The following is a 19081-nucleotide window of genomic DNA, read 5'->3' as shown; positions in this document are numbered from 1 at the left end:
AGCGAGACCATATCAGAGGAGAGGAAAGTGAGTGAAGTTGCCTAAAATAGCAGTGCTGTGCATGTGTGTGTTGTATGGATGCTGCATCTCACACTTATTCACACACACTCGGGAGAACATGCAAGAAGACCAGACTGAACTTGAGACTGCGAGGCACTCATGCTAACCACTACTTCACTATGCTGTTGCTCTCTTTTTTGACCTCTGTAATCACCACAACCGATATGGCTCTGCCCTGTGCCGCAATCTGCGGTGGCATCAAATGCAGACATGCTCTCCAACAATAAACAAGCTGCCTTTGCACATGGCCGCAACGCCCCCCCCCCCCCCCCCGAAAAGTTGGTCAGACTTTTACAGTCAAATCAACAGACAGATTTGCGAAAAGGGGGGTTGGGGGAGGGGGGTTGTTGGGGGGGGGGGTGCACTTGTGCAGGGTTGTGTAAAGTGGAACTTCAAAAGTCAAATATTCCTGGAATTGGATGTGCATTTCCTACAAAAACACGGCTCTAAAGTCATACACAGCTTACAAGGTCAAGTGGTCAAGATACAAGTGACCCAACTTTAGATTTTTTTTTTAAGGTACAAGACATAATTTAGACCTTTTTTCTTCTTCTTTTTCTTTGCTTGCTTGATATAAAACACAAACTTGATATAACCAGAATGAATAGTGACAGTGAACTCAACTTACTTTGGTAGATAGTCAACAATTCTTCCAAAAAGAAGCTTCTAGCCCCTCCCAGGTGAAGGTTCCAGTCCAACTGAACATAAAACAAAGAATTTAACTTTGTGTATTTAAAACTTTACTTCAAAAATGCTTACTTAATGATAACACATAATGGAAACCACCATTTACTCAGAGGCTTACTGAGTGACAGTAGTTGCGAAACTCTTCTTTGTTCTTGTCAGCATTACTGTATTACTACTGCATTGTGTATGTGGGATGGAGCCTGTGGATTAGTGTTTACCTTTTTACATTTGCATGATAATTACAGCCCATTTTCCCACGTAAACACTGCACTTATATCACATCAACACAGGGTGAACACACATTTCGCTTTATCATAGTTAACTTCTTTCAGCTTGCATTAATTCTTAGGAATATTAAGTGAGATGCGTTCAGTGTACTTTCCCTGTACACAATACATAATCATAGGGTCGATATACAATGTTTAAGTGGTTAATTTATTTTTGTGATCAAAACACTGGCTGTACATTCTATGTTGTGTGATGATGCGGCAATGTAACTTTTATGCAGAAGGCTGGCACCGTATAGGTTTGGCTGTATTATATCATTCATTTATGTTTATTTTGTGCAAACACGTCAAGGTCTACTTGGACATGGATGGCAGAGTCTGGTGTTGAAAAACTTGACTGGCCTGCCTGCAGAGTCCTGACCTCATCCCAATACAACGCATTTACGATGATAGAGCGTAGACTGAGATGCAGGCCTGGTGCGCATTCTTTTGACTGATGACATTAGGAGCATGTGGAAATTTAGCATGAGCAACACTGCCACCCTGTGGAAACAAGAAAAATCACAAAGCAATTCCTGACATAAGACAGGGAGTTGAAAAGCATTTACAAAACAATCTTTATTGCAGTGCAGTGACGATAATACAAACTATTTGACAAGTTGACAACAAACAAGGCAGTGCTAATGTTACTAAGTGTGCATATTGAATTTGACAATGCCTTTTCCTGAAATAACTTTTGGAAAATGGATGAAACGCACAAATAAAAGCAACAACGAAGCCAAGTATTGTCAAACTTAAAATCACGAGCAGCTGACATGAACACATATAGGTATTAAGCATATGTAATAATTCTTCAAGTCTGGTGTCCAGTTTTTTTTTTTACATAAAGGCAGAAAATAACTGAGGAGCAAAAGTGCCACAAACAGTGTTAGCGTAAAAGTGTGCTTAATAAGAATGCTTGTCTAACATTAAAACAATGTGTACTCAATAAACCTATTCTTAATAACATGACAGGACAAAAAAATAATAATGAACAGGTATAAATAGGAAATAAATACCGTCACTTTTACTTATGAATGTAGTGAGGATTTAAACTGGAAATTGCAGTTACTGTAAAATGTTGGATGCCAAAAAGGCCTTTTTTCCCCTCCCCCATTCAGAACCACCAGATTCTTTGGTTCAACGAAATACTGACCAATCAAAAACATTGCTTTTCATTAACTGCCTTGTCTAAAACAAATGTGTTTTTTACTCGACACGGCAACAGGGTGGACGTACAGCTTCATGCCAGAAAGATTAAGTGTGTGTTTACTTGGCCAGAAAAAAAACATCAGCATTCTTCTGTTTGCATAGATTCAGCAGTGATGTGTTCACACTGCATAAAAACGTATAATAAAAGGTCTGTTATTGAATACAAAGATTACTGTAGTATTGGGTCCCTGTAGGTTTGTTTCTTTTTTTGTTTTTATTACTGTGGCTGTAAGAATCAAGGTAGCTTGGCACTAAATTCAAGCGTTTTTGTTTTGTTTTTTAGAGCTCAAACGAAAGACTGTTGTTGGACAGAGAAATTACGACAAAATGATTGAGTCCCGTTTTAAAGGGAAGGCTGACGGGAAGTACAATTCAAATTTTTCATCCTACTTTTTCCACAAAGTGTTAAGGCCACGTTGAAAAGAAATAACAAAAATGATAGTACAAGTCAAGAAATTACAGGAGTAAAATGTAAATATCACATGAAAAAAATGTCATCATTTCACATCTGAGAATTAAGGTGTTATACATGTAACCACTTTACGAGCATGAAATTGTACTTTTAAGAGGAAAATCAGACAGACATCGTATGAGAATGAGTCATCCATCACAAAAAAGGTGGCCGTTCCACAAAATAGTCGCTTTCATTTGACAAAATGAAACTTGTACTATTACAGTCGTAATCTTATAAAAGGTTTTCATTTTATGAGACTAAATCAGAATTATTATGAAACAAAAAAACAACTGGTCTTAACATCTGCATGGCAATTATGACATTCACACGTTAAGGTTTGGACTTGAGCTACATAGCACAAAATTTGTTATATTCTTTTAAATTTCAACTTGATCCTCATACGTTCCAAACTTTATTCCTAAACTTTCATTCCGTTCCGTTCCGTCTTCAATATCCGCTTATTCCGGTCGGGTCGCGGGGGCAGCAGCTTTAGCAGGGAAGCCCAGACTTCCCTCTCCCCGGCCACTTCAGCCAGCTCCTCCGACGGGATCCCAAGGCGTTGCCAGGCCAGCCGAGAGACGTAGTCTTTCCAGCGTGTCCTGGGTCGTCCCCGGGGCCTCCCGCCGGTAGGACATGCCCGGAACACCTCCCCAGGGAGGCTTCCAGGAGGCATCCGAACCAGATGCCCGAGCCACCTCAACTGGTTCCTCTCAACGCGGAGGAGTAGCGGCTCGACGCTGAATCCCTCCCGGATGACCGAGCTTCTCACCCTATCTCTAAGGGAGAGCCCAGCTACCCTGCGGAGGAAACTCATTTCGGCCGCTTGTATCCGGGATCTTGTTCTCGGTGGCAGGACACTGTCAAACTCCCTCTCCAAGTCCACAAAGCACATGTGGACTGGTTGGGCGAACTCCCACGCACCCTCGAGGACCCACAGCTCGTGACCATAGGTGAGGGCAGGAACATAGATCGACCGGTAAATCGAGAGCTTTGCCTTTCGGCTCAGCCCCTTCTTCACCACAACGGACCGATACAGCGTCCGCATCACTGCAGACGCTGCACCGATCCGACTGTCTATCTCCCGCTCTAACTTACCCTCACTCATGAACAAGACCCCAAGATACTTGAACTCCTCCACTTGGGGCAGGATCGCATACCTGACCCGGAGAGGGCACTCCACCCTTTTCCGACTGAGGACCATGGTCTCGGATTTGGAGGTGCTGATCTTCATCCCAACTGCTTCACACTCGGCTGCAAACCGCTCCAGTGAGAGCTGAAGATCACGGCTTGAAGAAGCCAACAGCATCATTTGCAAAAAGCAGAGATGCAATGTTGAGGCCACCAAACCGGACCCCCTCAACGCTTCGGCTACGCCTAGAAATTCTGTCCATAAAAGTTATGAATAGAATCGGTGACAAAGGGCAACCTTGGCGGAGTCCAACCCTCACAGGAAACAAATTCAACTTACTGCCGGCAATGCGGACCAAACTCTGACATCGGTCGTACAGGGACCAAATAGCCCGTATCAGGGAGCTCGGTACCCCATACTCCCGAAGCACCCCCCACAGGGCTCCCCGAGGGACACGGTCAAACGCCCTCTCCAAGTCCACAAAGCACATGTGGACTAGTTGGGCGAACTCCCACGCACCCTCGAGGACCCTGCTGGGGGTGTAGAGCTGGTCCACTGTTCCACGGCCGGGACAAAAACCACACTGCTCCTCCTGAATCCGAGATTCGACTTCCCGACGGACCCTCCTCTCCAGCACCCCTGAATAGACCTTACCTGGGAGGCTGAGGAGTGTGATCCCTCTAAAGTTGGAACACACCCTCCGGTCCCCCTTCTTAAAAAGAGGAACCACCACCCCGGTCTGCCAATCCAGAGGCACTGTCCCTGATGTCCACGCGATGTTGTAGAGACGTGTCAACCACGACAACCCCACAACATCCAGGGCCCTTAGGAACTCCGGGCGGATCTCATCCACCCCCGAGAAGCATATAACATATAGCATATATCCTATAACTTGTTTCCTTGTAATTTCCCCATGTCTTTCTTTTCAAGGTGGCCTTATACTCTTTTTGTGTGTGTATAAACTAATACAATCATTTGTTCACTGCTGTAGAGACGCGAACCAATAGAACACATCGGTCCGTGCGTCTGTGAGGTTAGCTTGTATCCCCTTACGGCAGTGGTGGGCAATCCCCTGCAGGTTTTGGAGGTTTCTCACTTCCAACACAAGCTGATTCCAATCAACAGGAGCGTTATCAGGCTTATGCAGAGCTTGCTGATGAGCTGATCATATATCAGCCGTGTTGGAGAAGGGCAGCTGTGTTGGAGAAGGGAAACATGCAAAACGCACAGGACTCCGGCCCTTGATGCCCGCCTCTGCCTTACGGCATGGAGAAGTCAGCATGTGTCATGATGTCACTATCAGGCGATGACGTTGCTTCCTTGTTTTGTGGTCAATGTCATTGTAGCACATGCTTGACTTCTCATGCATTTGAACCAGAGTACTGGCACTGACCTTGACTTTAGTGCTCCACTTTTACCAGGGTATGTTACATACTAGTCGAGAGATGCCGCTCCGCTTAGTACCGTACAATCCACTTCCTTTGACGGTGTGTCCTGGTGTTCTGTAAACTTGGAAGAAGCGTGAGTTTAAGGCTGAAACGGCTTCCTGTCGTTTCCTTTGTGATCCGGAATGTGTTTGTAGCGACACTTTTCTCCGAAATGGCAACCTGTGGTTCTCCAGAAATAACACTCGTCTCCGTTCACGGGGCCTCGCCGCTGTGGTCTGAGCACAGTGGAGGAGGACACAGGTCAATAAATTGTGAGTGTGTTTATGAAGACAAAAAAAATACAGAGGTACCTTGAGTTGTGAGTTTCATCAAGAAACAAGCCATCGCTCTGCCATATTTCTCTCTAGACTTACAATGAAAATTTAGAGCTAGATGGTGGCAGCAAACCTCAGAACAAAGTCAACAATTCCTCAAAATAAAAGCCAAATGATTGCTTCGAGCTGTTTGTTGCCACTCCCGGGCAACTCCCAAGCAGGGTTATTATACTTTTGGAAAGTTTCATTTTAATTAGTTTTGAGTTTTGTTTTTTAAATTGTGTTATTTTTAATTAGTTTTCAGGGTGGTTCTGTTAGTTTTTATTAGTTTTAGTTATTTCATAAATGCTTAGTTTTAGTTTAGTTTCAGAATTTGTTGACATTTTGTGTGTATTACTTGTGCACAATATTTATAAAACACCATGGGAGCGACATCATCTGAAGGTGCTTTTCTACTGGCTGCTGCTGCTAGATGAAGTCACTTTTGTGTGACATACTTCGTCCTTATTCCGGTTAATATCAAAATAAATCTACTTAAAATCACATTTAAAAATCATCCCCAAAGGCTCATGCATTAAATTAATTGTCAAAGACTAAAACAAAGGACATTTTTGCTATAATTCTAGCAAAACATAAAATGTAGTTTCAGTGAGTTTTGTTTTTTTAAAGCATTTTTGTTTTTATTTTATTTCGTTAACGAAATAGTTTTTTAATTTTATTTTTATTTTTATTAGTTTTAGTTAACTAAAATAACCTTGCTCCCAAGTTGAATTTTATTGTAAAACTATACATGAAATGAGAAGAATTGAATGTTGTATATTGGATCAAACCAAGTAGTTAAGCAGCTTCATGCTAACACGTTATAGAAATACCATAGCCATGCTAACAAAACTAGCATCTTTATGCTCAGCGGAAAACGACTAACATATTACAGCATCTTAGTTGCGACAGTGTTCTTATTTGTTGCATCATTAAAGGGATACTTGACTCAATGAGCCATTTTCAGCAGTAAATAGTGCATATTTGTGTATAATTAATGTAATAACCATTATTTTTCATGTACAATTAATATCTTAAAAACGAATATTTCCATTTGCTGTCGACTGAAGATGACATTACCTGTGATGAGAAAGTAGGTAACTTCCAATCATGTCTAAGTTTGCTGACCAAACGCAGAAAACAGGTGAGCCATGATTGGTCATTACCTACTTCCTCAGCACAGGTGATGTAATCTTTAGTCGATGGCAAGTGGTAAAATTAGTTTTTAAAGATATTAACTGTACATGAAAAATAATGACAAAATATTAACTTTTCACTGCTGAAAATGGCTCAATGAGTCAAGTATCCCTTTAAATCTACACGTAGTATGTACAGGTATTACACTGCCCTCTGGTGGCTAGCCACAACAAACCAAAAGGAGCAGAATTAAAGTATGAAATCATAATGTAAAAAATTATTTGCTCCGTTAGATTCTATTTTATTTTGTTATTTCTGTATGATTTTATAACACACAAGACTTAATATAGAATGGTATTTTTCTTAGCAAAAACTATTTTTTACGGGTCTGGAACTGAGTAGGGTGGCACGGTGGATGACTGGTTAGCACGTCCGCCTCCCAGTGCCGAGGACGTGAGATAGAGTCCAGGCTTCGGCCTTCCTGGGTGGAGTTTGCATGTTCTCCCCGTGCTTGCGTGGGTTTTCTCCGGGTACTCCGGTCTCCTCCCACATTCCAAAGACATGCATGGCAGGTTAATTGAACACTCTAAATTGTCCATAGGTGTGATTGTGAGTGTGAATGGTTGTTTGTCGCTGTGTGACCTGCGATTAGCTGGCAACCAGTTCAGGGGGTACCCAGCCCACTGCCAGCTGGGATAGGCTCCAGTGCCCCCCGCGACCTTTGTGAGGACAAGCGGTTAAGAAAATGGATGGATGGATAGAACTGACTAATGGCACTGCATTAATTTCAATGAGGAGATGATTGAGTGACGTGTCTTTTACGTTAGTAGCGTGGATTAATTAATCTCAAAAGTCAAGGTACCGCCATACAATGCCGTGCTTCTTACCCAGCAGTAGCTGCCTGCTGTGTGACACTGAGTGGAATAGGAAGGAATCGCTGAGGGCGCCGGTCCGGATAGCGCACCACTAATCGTGTGTTCGCAATGAAATGACCCTGCGGGAGGGAGGGAATCTGTAAATGGACTTTGTTTTGTGACAGCGATGAAGAAGCCACACTGTACTCACGTTGAGTTTGTCCATGGCGTAGGCGGCGTCACTGGTATTCTTGAAATTAACAAAAGCACAAAATCTCTCGTGCAGCACACGGATGCTCTCGATCTCGCCATAGCTGCCATGTAAAGAGCACAAGCAACTAGTCAAATACTAGATTTAGAAACATTTTCTATTTTAAGTCTCATCTGCGTTTGTACAAGCATTGCATGCAACTAAAAGTACAGTTAGCACATTAGCCGTAACCAGTACAGTAGGCCTATATGATCGTTGGCATGTTAATGACAGCAAGACTATCCTCCTTTCTTACAAGCCATGTTAGTATCCACATGATGGAGTGTTATTACATAGTGTTAAATATTTTAACGTACATTCCAAAAACATCCCTTAGGTGATTTTCTGTCAGCTCCGTCGTCACATTTCCGACCCACAGAGATGGGCAAGGGCTGGTGGTAAAAAAAACCCAGAGAGAATGTGAAATGACAACAAAGAATGAAACGCGACCACAGTTTGTCTCATGCACGTCTTAAGCCAGGGGGTGCTCAAGTTCGGTCCTCGAGAGCCCCTATCCAGCCTGTTTTCCATGTTTCTCTCCACTAACACACCTGATTCATGATCAGGATCGTTATCAGGCTTCTGCAAAGCTTGCTGATCATTAGATTCAGCTGTGCTGCAGGACTTGAGCACCCCTGTCTTAAACTGTGTTAACCAATAACAACGCAAGTATTAAAATGCTTTATAGTGACATGAATAAATATCACATTACCCATATTGTACAACTGACTGATCTTGGATTGCAGCTGCAAAACAAACCAAACAAAAGCTCGATGAAGGGACTACACTAGACATGATTCTTTATGTCACAAGAGTAGCGAGTAACCTCCAGCGGCATCGGAACAAGATGCCATAACTGCTTGCACCGTTGAGAATTTCTCCAGCAGCAATGTGCTCTCCACTTGTTCGAAACCAATCTCCTGAAGCACAGTAAGCAGGATGTCTTCAGACAATTACTTCATTATAAATAAAAGAAAATAATTTTCATGGGTATTTACCATCAATTGCAACACTTTGCAGTTATAGAGTTCATTGACAGCCTCTTCACAGTTATTGTCCAGTTTTAGCACCTGCTCCATGGCCTTCTCTGCCTCACTGTACCGCTAAGAGACGTTCGCATGCAGATGTCAAACAATTATTTTCAATTGAAAAGCTATACATCATCGAGTAAAGCGAGTGCAGTGCTAGTGTCCACCTGCATGCCCATGAGAGCACTGCCCTTGCGGAAATGTCCTTTGGGCCAGTCTGGAGCCAGCTGGATAGAGTGTTCGGCGTCTGATAGGCCCTTACGGTACTGCTCCAAGCAGTAATAGCAGTAAGAACGATTTCCAAAGAACCTGCAGCAATATCAATTTCAATCACAACATACATTTCTAGCAAGCATGCCATTTCTTAGCAATTTAAAGGAATAAAAACAAATAATCGACAAGGGGACACACCTGTAATCATTTGGATCACATTTGATGGCTTCTGTAAACATATGGGCTGCTTGTAAGTACTCCCCCTCTTGCACAAGCTTTATTCCCTTTTCTACAGTGAAGAAATATGCTTGCTAAGTCCACACATACATGTTCATTTAATGATATTTTCGATCATTATTTACCTGCAAGTGATGTGCTTTTTTTTGTTGTGATGTCAGTTACCTTTGTCTGCAAAGTCATCAACATACTCACTTTAAAATCACTACTACAAAGTACAAACGTATACATCATGACAGGTAGATAATGTACAATATAACGAATATACAGTAGATATGCAGTCATTAGCCAAAACAGCAGTTGGTCGATGAAATATATGGCAAACCTAATGCAAAAGTAATTCTGTCTTGACAAAGCTTAGCTTTGATTGACATTGCTAGAGGGGTATTCATTTAACTATTATGATGTAAGTTTTTGTTTGCAATGCATTTTAATGAGAAATGTGAATGTAATATTTTTCTTCTTTCATGTCACAACCTAAATATATATTTTTTTAAAAGGCAAAACCCACTGGCACGCAAAAAAATCAATAAAAAAAAGTTAGTTGACGTCACTTTGCCCCATAGTCTATCAAGGACATCCAGTCAAATGCCCAGACCAAACACACTCACACACACCTCAGCAGCTGTTTTTAAAGGTGGTCTAAAGTCTAGTTTTTGCACATTAGACTTCGCACCACCTAGAGTTACAAACCCACCAGTAGTGCCACACACGCCTCATCATGCTGGATTAACTGTACAAGTACCTCCTTTCTGGCCTTGTTCTCTTTGGACTTGCGGCATGTTCCTTTCGGCTTGATGTGGCTGGCAGCATTGGCAAAGAAGGCGCTACTCACATCCCACTCGGGCTCCTGTGGACCACAGCAAGACACATTCTGTACAAAGACTTAGGGACAGAGAATGTGAGAGCTGGGCGGTTATTAAAATCACAAATATTTTTGATTGATATTGAAATCACAAAATAATAATTATTAATTGACTACGGTGCTAAAAACTACCATCAGGCCCATTCATCCCTTCACGTTGAACACTATTCTTGAACACTCTTGTTTTTGTAAAGGAGAAAATATCCTTATAAATATCAAGTGAAATTCAAGCGCTTTGAATTTTCTTTCTGCTGCAAGCCACACCTTTGCTGCACTGTCTCTTTGCAATCTTTCAAATCCAGGAATAAGCAATTCCCCCTTATCTCTTTATCATATTTATTTTATTTTATTTTGTTCTATTTTTATTTTCACAAACCTTGGAACTTACTGGGCTAACCTGGGACCTTGGGTATCATATTTCGTGCCATGACGTGGAAATGTGTGTTGGTATGACAGTAAAAATTCCTTAAATCATTGAACACTCAACTTCAAATATAACTTACATTCAACTGAAATATAACAAGAAAGTATTAGCAGCTAGTGGCTAGCAATGACTTTATCAAACTACCAGTACTTTTCGATGGACGAATCAATAAACTTGACTTTGTTTCTGACAGCCTGACAAGTTAAAGTTCCTTCCGATCAATTTTTAACAAACATGGCTTAATGAAATGTGCTGTTTCAGCAGGCAAAAGTGCTACTGCGATTCTGACGTCACTGCGTCTCATAGCCCAAAATCTCATCTAATGTTTCCAAAAAATATAGTTTGCTGCTATGCAGTTTAAATAAAAAAATTTAAAAAAGTTGCTTATCTAAAAAAGAAACCTAGTTGGTCGTTTATTAGTAACTTAAATGTCTTATTTACTCTTGTGTCTTCACAATTGTTCTTTAGCCGAGCAAAAGTATGCATTTTACCAGAATACTCGATTATTTGATAGAATTTTAAGTTGGATACTCGAATACTAAAACCTTCAATTGCTATACAGCCCCATCTGATAGCTAAACAAATATATAATTGTAATGTTGGTTGAACTCAAAGCACAGAGTTTATGAAAACATATGGATTGAAAGTTTTGGGACTTTGTATAACAGTTCCTGAAGTGTTGTTATAATTTTGTGTCGTTCTAAAAATCAAACGCTCTCGGGAGCCACCCGCTCCCCCAGGGGTTCAGGACAGTAGTAATACGTGAACGAGCTCTTACCTCTTCATTTGATCGAGTCTTCTGACGCTCTTTGGAGGGAGTGGCGGAGGTGGAGGTAGCGAGCTTGTATAAGGCAGCTGGTTTTGCATCCTTTTTGTCCTCTTTTTGCAGATGTGTCTGCTCCTCCACATTAGCTTCCGCTTCTGAATCACTTTCATCCAATTCCGATTCACCGCCTCTATCTTCTTCATCCTAGCAAGGAGGACAATGTTATTACTATCCAACATTGCACAGCAAAATCAGATGTAGAAAACACAATGATTACCTGGTCAGCTTTGTCGCTTTGTTTCACTTGTTCTAGCTTCTTACGATTTCGACGGAGCTGGAAAGACATTTAGAAGCTCAAGCTTGGTGGCAACAAGAACATCTCTATAAAATTGTCTTTAGTAGTCAAAGATACTTTGTGACCTCTTAGCTCATTAATTAGCTCTCAGTTGTTGGTGTATACTGTCTAATAACCCATCTTCGATGGATTCATTCAGTTTTCATGATGAAAGCATTATAACATATCAGGATTACAGTATATGGAAAAGTGTCTGTTCTAATAGGACCTAAAAGCGCCCCAAATGGTCCGAGAGTGTACAGTCGATGAAAATCGACTATTTCTAATAGGTTCTAAGAGAATGGTAAATGGTCTTTCACTATAGCCCCTTTCCACCATTCAAAGTGCTTCACACTGACTTCACATCAGCATAAGGAGCAATTGGTGGTTCAGTATCTTACTCAAGGACACTTCGACATGGTCACAAGGCCCAGGGATCAAACCCACAACCTCTGGGTTGGGAGACAACCACTCTACGACTGAGCCATGCAACGCCTACAGAAGATGTTAAATAATTTGAAAGAACAGCTTGTTGAAAGCTATGTGGCAAAAAATTTGCCCATTAACTTTTAAACTAAATGTGTAAAATGACTATGTTGGGTACCAAGGTGCCTCAAGGGTTAACGATGCAAAATCAATGCTCATCCAATTACTCTATTAATTGCTAATTAATTCTACAAATAACAGCTCCGGCCCGAGATAAGGCCTTCCTTGGAATCAATTAGGAGCTCTAAATGTGTCTTAATGTTTAAAAAGGAGCAAAAATTGTGCATTAACCTTTTTCTTGGTTCTGCATCGCTCTGCTCTGCGTCCGAACTTCTCATCCTCGCTCAGATCCTCAACATTTAATACCTCCTGAGTATGTGCACACGCAGACAGTCAGTCAGAGTGGCACTATGAAACTTTAACTACACAGTGTTGACGGTGCCCTGTCAGCGTGACACTGTTTATTTACCTGTGAAAAAGCCGCAGCATCATTTGGGTCAGGGAACGCAGGACCATTTGGGTCAGGGAACGCAGCACCATAGTCCATCTGTTCTTCCTGCTGCTGCGCAGGCGGACCTATTGGGGAGAATGGGTCATAATGTACAGTATATTCTTATTTCAGTACAGTTTTTCAACACTGTCCACAATAAAACATATTTGAATTACTTCCCAAATTAGCAGGAGGCACTAAAGCCGCTAACTCTAACCGTATGTGTACAGTTTAAAGTACTTTTCCACAATTCTATTTCGTGACCTAAAATGCAGTTGGCATATGGTCAAACGGATACGCTCATCTATTTTACTCTTGACTACACCAGCAAACTGATGGAAGAGACTCAACACTCAGTGTTGCCTGAGTGTATGTGTGTATGTGAGAGACACGCCTACCAAAGCAGGAATTTCCACAACAATAACTGGTTTGATCAGTCTGTCTGTGAACAGCTTTGTCATTGTGACAGCAGACCAATCGGGCAGGATGACGCCATGAAGAAACGACGATTCACGCAATGCAAAGGTGTCTTCTTCGGCTTCGGTAAATAAATAATGATAGTGCGGATGAGTGAGCGGAGCGGAGGCAAGTTTGTGGGGTTCACAGCTCTCCAGTTGTTAGCTAATCAAGAATTATTTGTATTCTTATTTTAACTTTTTTTTTTATACCTTATGACAACATTTTAACGTTATTAGAGTGTTTCTCAATTTTTTACGCCAAATATCATTAAATGTTACATAATTCATTACCTGTATATGGGCAAACTATATCTGGTTAATAAAGGTTTTATAATGATGACAGTTTGCTGCTGGATTGATTCAATTTCCATCATTTCCAATTGGACAAATTGTTTTGAAATATTAAATAAACAAATAAAAGTTATACCAGAGTTCCTGGATGAATTATATCCAACCATTAAGGATTTACCTAGCTGGGATTTATGACTCTTAAACTCTTAATGCTAATACTGTCCCATTTTTACTGCGTACTGTACTGCCTGGTGGAATCTTAGATAGTGAAAAGTCAGGTCTGATTGGCCCAGATTGCAAGATTGCCTGGCCACCTAGATGGCAGGTAAACAATGACTTCCATGTTATATTAAAGTACAGGGACATTGACTCTAATGACACGTTTGAAATTGCAGAGATGAGGTCATAGTTTCTTATCCAAATATCCAGGAAAGCTGACATATTGACAGAAAACTGAACTGTCAAATCCACGCCACAGCAGTGTTTGACATTGAGAACCTTCTTCTCAGAAACACCACTGTGAAAGTCCTGCGGATGATTTCGGCTCACAGTCGAGTGGGGGCACACAAAGGATGAGGAAACACACCGAGATGTGGGAACTGGTGCGGTGTCAGGTTTCCGTTTGTTCAAGTAGGATAAAATAGTAATAAATGTAAAAGTGACTCACAGAGTGACTCATGAGAGTATCTTTTTTTCACACTTTTTCATTCTTTTGACCTGAGAACATTCACAAAGTATAAAAATAAAAAAAAAGGGGGGTGGCATTCCATGCCCGGCTATCTACTCTAGTACTTTTGGTTTTGTATTAGTGGAATGTTCTTGTAGCAAACATCCAAGGTGGTCGGACAGCAGCAACAAAAGCGCTTCTGTCTCTCCAGGTCAGAGTGTTTGGCTTAAATAAAAGCTTCCTCCACATGAATGCACAACACAACAGGGCTCCAACAAGAACTCGGCCTTGAGGTCCTTTAAACTCCTAGGGTGTGGTTTAACTCACATTAAAAGGTACAACATCGCTGTATGACAAATATTATGTATACTATATTTTGTGCTTTCGTTCCTGGAGCAATTTAAAAAAATATTTTACAGCTACGGCAAGTATTTTGTACAAACATACGCCCAGATGTTTGCTGTTAAACATCAGAAATGTTGAGTGTTTCACAGCATCAATGTGTTTTACATTTAATGTTTTGGAATGTGTTTGAAAAGTGCTTCGGAAAAGGACATATTGGATGTGTAAATGTAATAATGGCTTTCTATTACAAAACAATACTTCATTTATGTTCCTCTTAGCTTGTAACAATGGTTGTACATTGGATTGAGGTTGATTCATGAAATTGCCAGTACTATTCTTGGCTATTGGTTATTTTTCAGTATGATAACTCTTAAATGTTTGTTTTTTGTAAACGTTTTTAACGTCATACGAGCAATGCTGTTTGTTTGTTTGGTTGTTTGTTTTCCTTTTGGAGGGCAAAACTACCACAGACAGAGTAGGGCTGCTCGATTATGAAAACAGAAATGAATCACTATTCACTTGGTAATTATTGAAATCACAATTAGGAAATTGTTTTGGTACAAAACAAGAAAATGTTTAAACTTGTAAAAAAAAATATTAAGACAAATACATTTCCTTTAAAACACTATAATCATGGAAGTTCCTTTTGGGTCAAACAAGATTTATTAAATATGTATTTTAAAATAAAAAAAAGGTGCAACTATATAAATTTAAACAACTCAAAATTAGTATTAATAATCTTTTATTTTTGTTTACGATTATGCCGATTTGTCATTGTGGAGTGTAATAATTGAAATTGTATTTCGATTAATTTCCTATAGAAGGGTATTGAGTACAAACAAATTATATATATATATATATATATATATATATATATATATATATATATATCAAATAGAAATATAATTGAAAACCACAATTTACCTTGAAATACTTTTTATTAATAAAAAAATACCTACAACAAATTGCCATGGTATTTCTATGTATTTACAATAAAATTTAAAATAGAGACTGAAATTTTGTCCTGTACTGTAATATATGTCTCATTGAGACTGAATATTCACATTGGAGATTTATTTAACTAAGCGTATGTGTCAAACTCATTGCCCGTGGGCCAATTGTGGCCAGCCATATCGTTTTATCTGGCGCGCGAGAGCCTAAAAACCAGCTCAGTGGCTAGTGGTAGAGTGTCCGCCCTGAAACTGGGAGGTTGAGGGTTCAATCCCTGGCCGGGTCATACCAAAGACTATAAAAATGGGACCAATTGCCGCCCTGCTTGACACTCAGCATTAAGGATTGGCATTTGGGGGTTAGATCACCAAATGATTCCCGAGCGCGGCCCCTGCTGCTGCTCACCCCTCCCTCAGGGGATGGGTCAAATGCGGAGAATGAATTTCCCCCCACTTAGGTGGGTGTGACAATCAATGGTACTTTAACTTTAAAAAGGTCCGATGGTTTTAAAATACATTTACAGCATGTATTAACTATGGACTACATTTCCCACAATCCATGCAGATCATGTTACCAGCAAAGTGACACCTTTAGATACCGTTACCAGCCTTATTTACAGGTATGAACTACTTGATGGCATGGTTACATGAAGGCGGCCGAAACCAGCAGCCTATACATGAAATTATTAAATATCTCGCCAGATACCTGTGCCACAATTACAAGCACGTAGGAGGGAAAAGCATGAGCTCATTCTTGTGAACAAAGTCCGTCTAGCTTCGTTCAATTCCTCCTCTGCCAAACCAAAGCAGCAACCAATCACGGCTCACTTCAAGCTGAGACGTAATGGGCTCTTTGCACAAATCCAATACTTTCTAAACTCAGCAACATTCCTGTCTTTCACGATTGGACAAACCGATTAATCCAGGTGTACCTGACCTAGGTAACCACGACGACAATGGCCAGACACACCTGGATTAATCAGTTTGTCCAATCATGAAAGACAGGAGTGGTGCTGAGTTCAGGAAGTAGTGGATTTGTGCAAAGAGCCCATTGGTTGCTACCTGAGCACTGATCAACTGTGATGTCCTTTTCAATCGCCAGCAAGTGGCAAAGTGGCCGCCCCCCGAGATGGATAAAAACGGGTGCATTTTTCTGCTTAACTCGTATACCACAAACACAATATTAAAATTAAAAAAAATTAAAACTTGTGGGTTAATTAACTTCCCCTTTTAAACATATTAATTATTGATATAATTAAATATGGAAAATGTTTCTCTATTTGAACAAAAGCTTCAACTGTAATTGTTGCCATTGTTCATAAATACTAATATATCCTGTCCAATTCCATGTGTCCTACTTTTAGCCACCAGTTGGTACTGGGAATACTGGGAAAGCAGAGGAAACAACAACATTTACAAAGGTTGAAGCAACCTGGCACATTTAAAAGGCACCTGATGCATAATAGCCATAAAGATATTGTCTGACCTTTTCTCAATATATTTACAAAACAGAAAAAAAAATCAATGGTTAAAAGATTAAAATATAATAATACACAAATATCCAGAGGAAAAATGACATTCAAAATATGCCCCAGGACAACCAGTTTTCAAAGAATGTAAACTGTTGTTGTTCATTGTGATGTACAAAGTTTACATCCATGGTCCTCTCAGTGACGTAAATGTTTATTTAGTGTTATGTTATGTAAACCTTCATCCCTTCATTGTTCATACAATGTTAGTGCGTCTAGTCACTTGTCACACAGAAGCTCGCAACTCTCTTGGAGCGTATGCACACGCCACAGACTATCAAACTCAGCTCACAAGTGACCAGCAGAGCAGTATCTAGTTAACTCTTGAGCACATCATCCCCGCATCGCACGCTTGTCTCCAGGCATTTGGATTTACGCTCAATTGAACTGTTACGTTGGATCAAGCGTGGGTTGATTGGTTATGCCTGGAGAGTGAGGCACAAGGATGACGTAATAGAAAGGTACTGTTAGATTAATGTATGATCAGACAGACTTGGATTGTGTGTAAATGGATTTGCTTTCTTTTAGTTGTTCTTTGTTCATGAGTATTATATGTATTGTATTGCATTAACTGGTTTGGTCCTCAACATTTCAGAAAAAAAATAGGCAAAAGTGTTGATCATGGTTTTCAAAACGAAAAGCAGATGTTTGTAAATGTTTTATTTTGATTCAACACAGATATAGAGTCTGCTTTCATGTCGGACTATAGAAATCGGAGAACGTTTAATGTTGAGGGGCTCAAATTCTGAGGATTTGGACAATTAATTGATTTTCAAAAATATTATTGATGATAATCGATTAGTTGTCGAATCGTTGAACCTCAATGAGATCTTATATCGTTTGTATTATGCATTTCATTCCCCAACCCAATGACAACATTCTTATCAATTCCCATCCCTAGTGATAGCCAACAACACCCGTTTTTTGTTGTTTCTTTTTCATTTAATTCAAGGGCTCTGCCAACGATACGTGCTCCCTCTCACCTCACCCCATTCATCCTTATTTTTGCAGTATAAAGCCAAAGCCATACTGTATTTCTATCTACACTTCACTGTGCGTTTCATTATTAGTACACATTCCGTGGAATGAGGCGGCCTAAAGGAGTGCACGAGCTCACTTTTATAGCACGGACTGACTAAAGGTGGTTCGAGGAAAAGGGTGTAGCTGGCGACTCATCTTAAAACACTAGTTTTTATCTCCACATTCCGAACACAAAACGACGAGTTGAGAGTCCGACTACAAGCGAGGGTTCGCCAAAGGCATCGAGATGATTGTTTGCTCACTTTTGCTCGACTTTCAAAAGTTTTGACGCAAAGTGTTTCTTACCGCTGGCGAGCCCCAACAGGCGACATATGTCTCGGGTGATTTTCATGAGCGCAACCATCAGCATTATCGTCCCTCGAAGTAGCCCCGGCGAAAAATCAATTTGTAGACACACTTCGGGCGGCGTCGACACCGCACGGCCGTGGTATCAGGGTTGAGGTTTGCGATTTTAGGACCGTGTCGGACAGTGGAGTGGGAATCTGCCCGCGGCGGATGAGTATCTCCAGCCGCTTCCTGACGAGCTGGAGCGGCTGCTTAAAGGCGCAGTACACCTTTTTTTCCTCCTACCCCGTGTCACATAGTTCCCTTCTCATTCCAATGCACTGATAGTATAGCCACATTCCATTTTGATAAGATCACATTTTGGAACACACATTGACAAAAAATTTTTTTAAATCCCGACAGATCCTGCAGGTGGTGCTCTTTGTTCTGTCTTTTTAAGTATAATTGTGGTTCAGCTCTGTCACACTTCAATTGCATATTTGCTCCTTGATGTTACCACACACAGTGCACTTTATATTCCTTAAATTCCCTGATAAGTGTAAATTAATGTCCGGAATTTGACACCACGGAGATTGTTAACAACCCTGCCAGATTTTAATGATTAAAGAATGTGTTTGTACGGAAGCGTATTTTTGGCCTCACTTCTCTAATGCCACCTGAAATGTCATACCCCTCACTGACATGCACGAGCGCAATTCTCAAACATTATACCACTTTTTTCTTTCAGGCCAATACCAGTATGAGTACTCAATTCTTGAGTAGTCACCGATACCAAGTACTGATACCACTAGTAGCTTACTTTGATATTTAAAAAAAATCCCCCAAGAACAATGACGCAAGAAAGACTTAAATATCCCAATAGAGTATTTTCCCCTTCAAATT

The 19081-nt window shown here is 40.6% G+C and overlaps 1 protein-coding gene across 1 annotated transcript; it reads right to left on the bottom strand.

Annotated features, from left to right (window-relative positions):
* Nucleotides 1-1567: 1567 nt before the first annotated feature.
* On the bottom strand, nt 1568-18432 carry LOC147164096 (uncharacterized). Its single transcript, XM_086092982.1, has 16 exons — nt 18200-18432; nt 12613-12719; nt 12435-12512; nt 11601-11657; nt 11336-11527; nt 10014-10118; nt 9394-9439; nt 9230-9320; nt 8986-9127; nt 8789-8893; nt 8617-8710; nt 8503-8536; nt 8108-8182; nt 7752-7854; nt 7574-7680; nt 1568-5471 (listed from the first exon to the last, which is right to left on the bottom strand). Exons 1-16 carry the CDS (start codon nt 18261-18263, stop codon nt 5336-5338), a joined length of 1536 nt encoding a protein of 511 aa, XP_085949108.1. The 5' UTR covers nt 18264-18432; the 3' UTR covers nt 1568-5335.
* Between the last annotated feature and the right edge of the window lie 649 nt (nt 18433-19081).

This window comes from Leptonotus elevatus, chromosome 13 (genome assembly GCF_054856555.1).
Source record: "Leptonotus elevatus isolate MCC_2025b chromosome 13, RoL_Lele_1.0, whole genome shotgun sequence".
NCBI lineage: Eukaryota > Metazoa > Chordata > Actinopteri > Syngnathiformes > Syngnathidae > Leptonotus > Leptonotus elevatus.
Note: the sequence above shows the minus strand (reverse complement) of the source record. Positions and strands in the feature narration are given on the sequence as shown.

Bases quoted from the DNA above. Each gene is read 5' to 3' on its own strand.
- LOC147164096 (XM_086092982.1), bottom strand. From the start codon at position 18,263: ATGCTGATGGTTGCGCTCATGAAAATCACCCGAGACATATGTCGCCTG. The intron at 9,440-10,013 runs GTACTTGTACAG...ATGACTTTGCAG, and splicing joins AGAACAAGGCCAGAAAGGAG to ACAAAGGTAACTGACATCAC. The intron at 9,321-9,393 runs GTAAATAATGAT...TCTTCACTGTAG, and splicing joins AAAAAGCACATCACTTGCAG to AAAAGGGAATAAAGCTTGTG.